At 42.4% G+C, this 11355-nt stretch overlaps 1 protein-coding gene across 1 annotated transcript; it reads right to left on the reverse strand.

The window, feature by feature from the left end:
- Nucleotides 1-1894: 1894 nt before the first annotated feature.
- On the reverse strand, nucleotides 1895-9359 carry LOC147628180 (10 kDa chaperonin, mitochondrial-like). Its single transcript, XM_086813221.1, has 3 exons — nucleotides 9097-9359; nucleotides 8748-8887; nucleotides 1895-2312 (listed from the first exon to the last, which is right to left on the reverse strand). The coding sequence occupies exons 1-3, from the start codon at nucleotides 9205-9207 to the stop codon at nucleotides 2264-2266; spliced, it is 300 nt and encodes a 99-aa protein (XP_086669347.1). The 5' UTR covers nucleotides 9208-9359; the 3' UTR covers nucleotides 1895-2263.
- Between the last annotated feature and the right edge of the window lie 1996 nt (nucleotides 9360-11355).

Below are 11355 nucleotides of genomic sequence, written 5' to 3' on the forward strand. Positions count from 1 at the left end.
TCCATTTTCGTTAAGCTTGGCTATACTAACATCTACTATAGTCCAAGTGAATCCCAAGCGCAATGAAAAATGGTGTTCCTTATCTCTATGGACAGAACTTGTTGATGCATTTGGTAATGGAAATTACTCACCTGGATTTTAGCATAAGAATATGCGAGTGCATTATGCACATGAATTTGAAGCAAATTCAATCCCACTCTAACGAGAACAAAATCTGTAAAAAACTGGCCATAGAACACATGATTGAGCTTGCAAAAAGTTGTCTGAAATAGCTATAAAAATTAAGGAAGTACTTTGTTAGTGATTGGCACATGTGATGGCGTGGAATTGGATTTATCCATTCATAGCAATGATATTTGAATTCAAAATACTTGTGCATAACAAAATTTGGTGGAGACTGCCAATAAGAAATCTGTTGTAGGGAGGGTACTTGAAGAATCTACACTCTGCATTGCGCTAATGTGTTATTGGTTGTTGCATCTTTGTCAATTGCCGAAGTGACTACCAATGCTGTGCTGCAAATTGGTGTTATGTGACTTGAAATGGCTCAACATAGCAAAGCACTTTTTCGTGTACAATATCGTAGAGAGAATTGACTACAATATTCGATTTCCCGAGGAAGGCAGAGACAAATACTTAAGATTTTTGTTCATGTAAGTTTGACTCCAAGACACTTGATGAGCATTCTACGAAAAGATTTCTCTCAAAACCATGTACACTTCCTGTCACTTAACTGTCAACCAAGAAAACAATGAAAAACACAGCTTTAGAACACATACATTCTCTACCTACAGTTGTTCAACCAGGGGTGAACGTGACAACTCAATGACAAATGATCATATGGCTCATATCTGGTCACTGGATATCTTCTTTGTCAAATCTGAATAAATTGCAATGGGACTTCAACTCAATCTCATTACAAGTAGCAGACATAATTGGATTAATAGTGTGCCTTATACAATGTTAATACAATTTCCTGACTTTGAAAACCAACTCCGATGATGTTGAGTTTCAGAAACTATAAAATGGGCATGAGTTGGTAAACATAAAAACATTTTTGGCATGAGAGATCATAAGTAACCTGTCCAGTGTACGCAACCCATTTCAAGGCTTAGAACCATTATAGTAGATTTAACATAAATTAGAAAATGGGCATGTGTTTGTAAACATAAAAGATATCATATCATAAGTACCCTGGGTACATTTGGCAGTGTATATAACTCATTTCAAGCCTAAAAATCATGACAGTAGATTAACATGTAAGTAGGGCTAAACACAATCATAATTCGTAGAGTTCATGTGCACATGACACTCCCACATACCCACCCACCAGGGAATATATGCAAAAGTCTAAAATGCCACAATTTCCCCTTGCTCCATACAAGCTTCTATCCCTTCCCCATTGTCCTTCAAAATCATCAATAGAATCGGTCAACACTTCATGTATGATCTATTAGATGCACCATGCATGCCTTCTTAAGCCTTATACCATCCATAGTTGCATTCCACACTCATACTCAAACCTCATGCCCATACAGAACTTCACGTACTGCACTGGATGTTAAATACTCCATACGAAACGTACAAGGTTCGTTCTGAATTTTTAAGTTTTTGTTTATCCTACACCTTAGTAGGCCGCCCATGTCGTGCATCCTACATGCATTCCCATGCAACCAAATTGTGTGTACTAACTTGTTTTCAATACACCATAATTCACATTTTGACTACCTAAATAATGAAGCACTCAACATACTTTTCAGTACTTTCCTAGGATACTCGTATCAAACACATATTGTATGTATCAACCTAACGTATTGATACCATCCTAGATAGAAAACCAAGTGGCTAATAGAATACCAACCCACACACAATTAAGTGCTACATAGAACATCTCAAATTTAACCAAGTTTTTAATTCATTGCAAAATATCAGCACTCGAAATACACGAATGCACATCCCTTCATTAATACATGTACATTTTACTAATTTTAAAGCATCGGAACTAAGAATTGGTAACTCAATGACATTTCCACAGAATGTTCTACATCTAAGCAAAGTCCTTATAAATATCTCTCCAAGGTAAATTTAGATGCCCCAATATGGATCAAAATTGTCCTCTTCTAAAAGCAGCCAAGCTAGACTTCCAAGGTACAATCTACTATAACTCTGACAAAGAAAGTAAAGCTAGCACATTGTAAAGCAAGCAGCAACACAAACTCCTACTTAGTAAAAACTGTGCCATTCCCAATACGTGAGTTGGTACTCAATCCTTCAAAACTCCCAGAATCTCTTCATCCCGATAAAGCACATACCTGCCAGTGGAACCATTTTGAGACTGCATGGACTCAGCATTGAAAAATCGAAGCAATAGCTCACGCGCACACACACACACACACACACACACGCACGCATGCACACGTGTAGAAACATAGCTCATAATACATTTACACGCATGCACATCTGGAAGCAGACAAGTGTAAAAAATAGCTCAGAAGCCAACCCACCTACACTTGGACATCATTTTCTTGCAACAAATATGCTCTCTAATTAAGAACCTGGTGCTAAGCTTAGTAAAGCCATCCTCAGATAACCATGTAGCTACTCTTGAGAGTGTTGGCCTGTTAGAATTGTGCATCTCAGTGTTATGGGACTCTGCCTATTTTATGGGATTTTATGCTTTTTATCTCTTTTCTGTAGGTCGTGGAGCTATCGGCCAGCTCCGGCCAGCTCCCACATTGCGCTATAAAAGGGGCTTCTCATATTCACTTGTAGTCGATCCAATCCCTGCACTTTGTTCAACACTACTTGCTGGCTATTGCCATTGTAAAACTTCTTGCTATTATAAAAGGTAATCTTGTCTAGAAGCTCTCTCTCTCTCTCGTTTTGTCAACGCTTCCACCTGTGCATACTCCAACATGGTATCAATTGCTCAAGTAGCTGGCTGCCTTCTACATTGCGAGTTTGATCCTTCCTTCTATCTGCGTTTTCTGGAGTTCACAACAGTGGCTGTGGTTTCTGGAGATAAAAACAGTGGCTGCGTTTTCTGGAGATCAAACAGTGGCTGTGTTTTCTCATCATAGCTGCGTTTTCTTTCTCCCGGAGACTTCTCACTTCTGCGTTTTCCTCTTCAGGCTGCCTCCTGTGCTTGGTTACCAAGAATGCTTCTGTTGGCCGCTTTTTTGCTTCTACATGCATTTACAGCAGTTAGTGTGAAATCTAAAGGCTGTTTTTACAGCGTGGACTGCAATGGAAGGTGTTTCTTTGCGTGTGGTGCATCCCGACAAGCGGCCCCAACATCTCTGCTTCTTCCCCAGCTTCCCCTCCCTCCGATTGGGTGTTTCCGGTGAGTTTTGGTGGACTGTTTTGCTGCTGTCCAGCCTCTTTCTCTCTCAGATTTGAGAGGGGGCTGATTGGTCCTGGTGCCTCGGAGCTCGAAGTAGACATTCATGCCAATGCAGGCTGGTTCTCGTGGTGATCGAAGCTGTTGTAGGTACTTGCTCAATGCAATGACCGGTAGGGAGAAGGGTGCAGAGGTCGATATATAGGATCCTCAGGTACCGATGGTTATTGATGAAGCAGCAGGTTGGAGCAGCATTACGAAGGAGCTGAATTTGACAGTCGGGCTGATGTGACATGTTGAACAGTTGGGTGGGAGCTTGCCAGCTGTGGTGTGTCATCGTTAACACTAAAGAGCTTCATTATGCCACGATTGGGTGATTCATGGGGTGTGAGCAGTAGTCCCACCATAGAAGGGCAGGTCATCGATACAGGTTTTGGAAGATAGAGGTGCAAGTTTGTCGGCTGGACAAGTGGAAGGTTTGTACACCTAGGTGAGCTTGACATGGAGCTTTCTTTTCAGAGGGGGCAGCACTTTCTTTTCCATGTTGTTCCCAAGCAACACCTATTTTTTCCCTCAGTCGGCCCTTGGTTGTAGGTTGGCCACCCTTTCATACTCCCACCATTTCCTCTTCTATCGGAGTTGGGAGGTCGGGCATGTGTAACTATATAAGTGGTGCCTCCCCTCACTCATACTCACAATAGCCCTTTCAGGCTGAGTCCTCCCTCTCGGGAGTATGCAGACATCACGCCCTCACTTACGAGAACCACCCCATGCAAGAGACGTCATTGTATTCTTCTTCATCATTATGCAGTCTTCTCTGTGCCATTGTCCTGTTTCTTTCTTTCCGCTGTGCATTCTGACACGTTTCTCATGAGGGCCAAAATTATCCATGCCTAGTTACTGGCAATCGGTGCTGCTTTGTCTTCTGCTCAATTGGTTGCACTTATCCTCACCAAGCTTCCCCCGGAGTATGATGTGGTTTCTCGAGCTTTGCGGCTTGACAATTCAATTCAGGCACTTACAAGAAAGGTCGGAGTCGTTGCTTCTCATGTGGGAAGAGAGGACGTCTGTCCAAAGGATTGTTTATCCAAGAAGAAGGACAAGACCAAGGGTGAGTCTTCATCTCAAAAGAAGGGCAAAGACACGATAGTGACTCAGATACTTCCAATAATACATCTTGTGCTTCCAACCAAAGGAGGCTTGTGGGTGGGAAAGGGGGCTGGTAGCAACTCCATTTGCTGGTGCATTGGAACCGTGAGTTGGAGTTCCAAGCATTAAAAATCTGGCAAGATATGGCCATCTTTGGTGTAGCAAAGATTATGGATTGGATCTGTTCTGAGTTCATTGTTCGAGGCTTTTTGGGACGTGATGTGTTCACAATCCACTGTTGGGGATTATGGGCACGGTGTGTCCAACCGCTCATCATCTTATTCTTGGAGTTCGCTGCACACGTGTGGGAATTCGGCGCCAAGAAAAGTTCCTTGTTGTTCATGATGGCATTTCGTTTTGAGGAAACAGGTTGGGGAGTGTTGTCTCCGGGGTGATTCCAGTATCTGCAGTATCGGAGGGTCCATGGTTGTATCTTCATCAGCTTATCTCTTCCACACTATGAGCTACAGAGGGTGTGTTAGAATTGTGCATCTCAATGTTATGGGACTCCGCCTATTTTATGGGCTTTTACGCTTTTTATCTCTTTTCTGTAGGTCGTGGAGCAGTTGGCCAGCTCCCACATTGCACTAAAAAGGGGCTTCTCATATTCACTTGTAGCCAATCCAATCCTTGTACTTTGTTCAACACTACTTGCTAGCTATTGCCATTGTAAAGCTTCTTGCTATTATAAAAGGTAATCTTGTCCAGAAGCTCTCTCTATCTCCTTTGCTCTCTCTCTCTCTCTCTCTCTCTCTCTCTCTCTCTCTCTCTTTTTGTCTATGCTTCCTCCTGTGCATACTCCAACATGGCCAACCTTGCTGATCCATAAGCAATCCGGGGCTGATTCAATCTAGTACATCAAAAAAAATAGCTCAGAAGTCCACTCGACTAAATTTGAACATCATTTCTTCTTGCAACGAATATGCTCTCCTCTTGAGATCCTGCTGCTAAACTTAGTAAAGCCAACCTCTGATAACCATGCAGCTGCTCTTGAGAGTGTTGGTCAAAACCTTGCCCATCCATAAGAAATCTGGGGCTGATTCAATGCACATACTGAACCCATACCAATTGGTGTGCACAGCTCAAGCACTATGCTAGAGCATCCACTAACTACTAATTTCCATATTTGTAAGTGAGCAAATGCTCCAAATTACAAAAAGATTCTCTCCACACTAATCCAAGAGGTGACCAATTGCAGATGATACACACAAACTGTGATAAAAACACCAGGCTCTCCTTACGTGCGTCCAATTGCTACTCTCATCCACCTGCCTGGCAAGCACCCAGCCTTTGTCGTCCGACACATGTTGTCACCAACCTAGACATTTCCCATATGAAAAGGGGCCTAACGATCCAGGACACCGAAATATGCATTATTGTACAAGCTTTGGGAAAAATATCAAGCGTTCGAAACTTGGCCTAGGCACCTGAGATGGTTTCTCAGACACAGAAATGGGCTTTGGAGCTCAACTGTCAAGTTAAAAGCATGTATGGCGAGTTGCCTGGCAAGCACCTGCCCTTTGTTGTCCAACACCTTGTCACCAGCCTAGACATTTCCCGGTCTAGTGATCCAAGACCAAGGTCACCGCAAAACGTTTCACTCCTGAAGCGAAATGTTGCTGAAACGATTCATTTTGGAATGAAGCGTTTCACCACTGGAAGGTGGCTAGTGAAACGATGGACCGAAACGATTATACACATAAAATCTGAAGGTTGGGCATGGTGCCAAAAGAGCTGAAAGTATACATAGTGCACACCAACAGTTCAATAATCAATCAATCATAACCCTCAAATTGGTGGAAGAATTGGGCAACCAATTTGGGGATTTTGCCCAAACCGGAATCAAACCGGAATTTAGGGGTTTTGCCCAAACCCTTGAATTAATTGGTGGAAGAATTGGGCAACCAATTGATTTGCTCAAATTGGGCAACCAATTAGAGGATTTTGTCCCAAATTGGACAAAACCCCCAAATTTGGGCATCGAATTGAATGACCATTTCTGAAATTTGGGCACATCGAATTGAATGCCCATTTCTGAATGTTGAGAAGATGGGCTTATAGCTGTGATTTTTGTATGTTTTTCTCATACTTAATAGAAGTCTCTTTCTTAATTATAATAATAATAATAATAAAATGCCCGCTCTGAAACGAGAACGTTTCACTCCATGCATGAAACATTTCACCAACGTTTTGTTTTCAGGGGAAGTGAAACGCGTTTCGCGGTGACCTTGTCCAAGACACCCAAAAATGCATTATTGTACAAGCTTGCGAATGGGGGATTATCCAATTCAAAAGATCAAGTGCCCGAAGCTTGGCTAGGCGCCCGAGATGGTTTCTTGGACACAAAAATGGGCATGGAAGCTCAACTGCCAAGTGGAACAAGGATACTCTCTACCTCTAGATTTTCTATGGCGGTATCCTATGAAGAATCTCAATACTACTTCAATTTCCTCTTCAAAAGGATATTCTACCTCTCTAGCTTTTCTACAGTGGTATCCTTGCTATATCAAGTGTACTTTCTATTGTACTTGTTGTACCAACCACTATACTTAATGTACACTTGCCATTTTACACATCGTCATTGTACCGCCACTATACCTACTACCTACTATGCGAGCTCTATTGGTGTTGCCTCGACTTGTTTTGGTTGCCCGTGGTGCTACTACCCGACTAGTTCATAGTGCTTGAGATGGTGCCGAAAGCTATTCTATACCGGTTTTATAGCTACCCAGGTTTGTATTTCACCGGTGTTTTGAATTCATGGTATATGTGGAAGTATTATTCGCTTCAATTGAGTTTTTCTATCACATATGGGACAAGTGGAGATGGGGAAGATAAATACCCTCACGAGAAAGAGAGTAGGGACTTCAAAGCTTGTACATTATATTTTTCTTCTTGGATAATAAAATACTCCGTCAAAGGTGGGGGAAGGGGGGTCGACCCATTCTAGCCTCTGTGCGGTGTAAGATGTGCACATCTTTCTTTTACAATTTTGTGGAATTAAGTGACATGTTTAAGTTAGTGGCCAATTTAAGTGTTTCATTGCATTAATGGTCAAGTGTTTTATGAAAACCCTTTTACCCCCCAAAGAGTTATACCGGTCTATACATAATGATCACCAGCTGTTCGGAGGCGGTGGACAATATGACTATGAGCGGAGCTTGCCCAACCTGGGCTTGGTAGTTTGCAAGCATGTCACAATAACACACCATCTCCAATTCCAAGTACTATAGCACTATGGCCTCTATTGTTTCTTGTTACTAACGGCAAAGTTCTGCGACTTCTTCCCGTTACAAAAGGGATCCCCACAGTCCCACAGCACACCCGTGCACCCCCACGCAACAACAACTCGCAAGCTGGGACTCGAAAGACAACTCAATCAAGCGCGCCAGGACAACCGCAATGGCACCCAAGCTTTCGTCGTGGATGAGCAAATGATTATCATCCTTGTCGTGGTCAAACTATACTTATTTCTTGAAAATTTACATCTACCTCCTCTTCTGAGTAATGTATCTGGTGGGTTGTTTGAGGCTGGTTTTTCAATGACCAACGCTCTACTCGAAGCTTTTACCCCAAAGTTTTTAATCAAAGAGAGAAAATAAAAGCAAATACCAAGTTTTGCTCATTAGCTTTGCAAGGACTCCTTGCAAACAAGAGTGCTTGAAGATGGACTGCAAAGCTTTCCTAGTTTCTCTAAACGTTGTAGGCTATTTTTGGTTTCTTTCAAGACACAAGCTATATTAAATGCTCCTCTTCTTGAGGCTAGGGGGTCCTTTAGTACGCCTCAAAGTCCGCTGTTATTGCCAATCAGCTGATTGGTCTGCCACCAAACTAATGCTTGATGTGCATTACTCAACCACTATCATATTCAAACAGCCTTTCCATTATTAAACCCATTTTGAGGTTCCCAAATCAAGGGGCGGGTTCTTTTGTTATAGGCGGCCTGTTTAGAGTCCTTTGTCTACCCCAATACATTGCAAGCCCACAAATCTGTCTGCCTTAAATCCCTTTCCTGCATGGGCTACTGCTTTCTATTTGCATTCCCAAATTTTTAACAATGTATTTTTAAAAAGCAAAGCTCACACTAAACCCTAACCCTATCTAGTAGGATACAGGCAGCATGTGAGCCGTTAGTGCATATGACAACTTTACAAACTCTGCTCTAGGCCGAAGGACCATGGAGACTATTATTAGCCATGTGTTTCAAAAATAATTTATTTACAGACAAGTGAAAAAGAAGAATTGAGGGAAAACATACTCTTCTTCCCCGAGCTTCATCTGATTCCCGCCATACTCTGGGAGCAGGACGGTATCGCCCTCTTGGACGATCACGGGGATAACGCTGCCATCCTTGCCTCTACCACCAGGCCCCACTGCAACCACCTTCCCAGTGTTGACCTGAAACAACAGAAACAAACATTCGGAGAAGAACCCAAATGACGTTCACCTTCCGCTCTCTCTCTCTCTCTCTCTCTCTCTCTCTCTCTCTCTCTCTCTCTGTGTGTGTGTGTGTGGCGCGCGCACGCACACGCACGAGGCTTCAGGGAAGGACCCAATCGTCTCTCTCTCACTCTCTGTCGCGCGCGCGCGCAAGAGGACACACCTACCTTAGAAGATGCAGCTGTCTCTGGGAGGAGAACCCCGCCGTCTGACTTGGTCGGGGCTACAATCTTCTGCACCAGAACCCTGTTGAGAAGGGGAACCAGCTTCTTTGCCATCACTCCACAACGTGCTGCTGGGGCTTAGGGTTTTTCAAGTGTGCGCATGCAACAATGACAATCTTTTACCGTCCGCTCTGGGTTCACACGACTCCGGAACCAACCATTATATCTCTGCCTCACACGCGTTTATCAAGTCATATGCAAACCCAAGGTTCCAACCAAAGTTGCAATAAATGCAACTTGGCCCTCTTTCCCAACGATGCCAAAATCAGCACAATTGGAAGATGAAGAGTGAAATTGGTCACCATGTCACATGCACATCAGCTTTTCAACGTGAGATCGTGAACGAGAATTGCCCACCTCTCCCACCAACACTCCAAGCACAATTAGCTGTGCCTGGCAGTAAAGGTCTTAAGAAGTGCTAGAGTAACTTGAAGAAAGTAACACGAAGAAGAAAATAGAAGTCTTGGAGAAAAATATGGGAAAAAAATTTAGTCGGGAATAAGTTCAAAAATGAGTTGAGAGTTTGCATTAACTATTCATTCATGAGTAAACCTACACTCACCACTTATTGTCATTTGCGGGGCCACGTGTCATTAACATACTTACCTCGTTGCAAGTAAACCATCGTTCATGCTTTTGTCAATTCATGATACGACTTACTCACTCGTGCGTGTGTGTCACCATTCATGTTGTGACTTACTCACTCATGCTTGTGTGTCACCATTATTCACAGTTTCATATTGTTCACATTGTGAGCCTCTCCTTCACACTTTCACTTCACTCATGCCCATGAGCATTATCACCCGCGTATTCTTAGCCACTCACTTTGATGGCTTCATTGAGCTAAACATGATTTAATCACTTTGTTGTAGCCATCTCAAATCATAATTAGCCTAAACATGCATTTAAAGGTAAATGGGGAAGTCTAGAGTTCTAAATTATAATGCAAATCATAATTAGCCTAAACATGCATTTAAAGGTAAATGGGGAAGTCTAGAGTTCTAAATTATAATGCAAATCCAAGTTAGAACAGGGCCGTAATTGTTAATAGTCTTGGTTGGGCATGGTGTGAACACAACCCATTTGTAATGTAAGTCAGCTTATGTTCTCACTCTTCTACTCATACTCTACAATTTTGAATAGAGCTCACATTTTGAGCAATTGTGAGCACTCTTGTGATCTTGTTACTTATTGTCTTGCTCCTTTGCATGTGGTAGTGTGTTTGTGCATAAGAGGCTATCTTGTTGAATGCCACGAGTATAATAGGCTTGAACTATTGATGCTGCCATTTTGAACAATTGTGACCACTCAATCTTGTTTATGCATAAGAGGAGGCTATCTTGTTGAGTGGCAAGAGTATAATAGGCTTGAACTATTGTTGCACCCACATGTCTACAAGAAAAGATCTGAAAGATCTCCTCTAGGTTAAATCCCTTTGGACTGACAATGGAGAGATGGCAGATGAAGCAAGCTAGCACACCAACACTTTGAAAGTTACATCAAGGTGACTTTAGAACAAATTCTCCACCGTAGAGGTAGTAACATCAATACCAGGTCCACAAGCAGTTAGGGCCGAGTACATCTATTTGAATGGGCAAAGAAAAATCCTCCAAAATCTTCTCCATGGCTACCAAAATAAGCATCTTTGTAATGTCCCACACATCTCTTTTACTTTCTTATTATCTCGAAGTTGCTGAATTCATGAAAGGAGGGCTTATTGAGGTGCCCTCTTTTTAAGCCCTTACCTTGCATAGCACATCCTTTGGCTTTGCCATGTGACAATTCTTTGTGGGGGAAAAAAGAACTTTGGCTAGAGTAAAAAGCAGAAGTAAGGACTACACTTAACACATAAGAGGGATCCGACCCTTCCAGTGACACAAGGCTAAGATAATCACAAGGCTATGTACATATGGTGAACTAGTTGTGGTACTACCCCCTTCCTGCTTGTTACTGCTTCCAACTACATGCCTTCAAAATTATGTGTGTGTCTAGTCTTGTAAGTGAATCTTGAAATTAAAGTGAGATTTTGTGAGATTTAAAATAGCATTGCTCAAGGCAAAAATTATGTGTGTCTAGTCTTGTAAGTGAATCTTAAAATTAAAGTGAGCTTTTGTGAGGTTTAAAATAGCATTAGAAGTGCTCTCTCTCTCTCTCTCTCTCTCTCTCTCTCTCTCTCTCTCTCTCTCTCACAGTCATGCCTTT

The sequence above is a fragment of the Cibotium barometz genome, chromosome 19 (assembly GCF_041138505.1).
Source record: "Cibotium barometz isolate CiBa-2024 chromosome 19, ASM4113850v1, whole genome shotgun sequence".
NCBI lineage: Eukaryota > Viridiplantae > Streptophyta > Polypodiopsida > Cyatheales > Cibotiaceae > Cibotium > Cibotium barometz.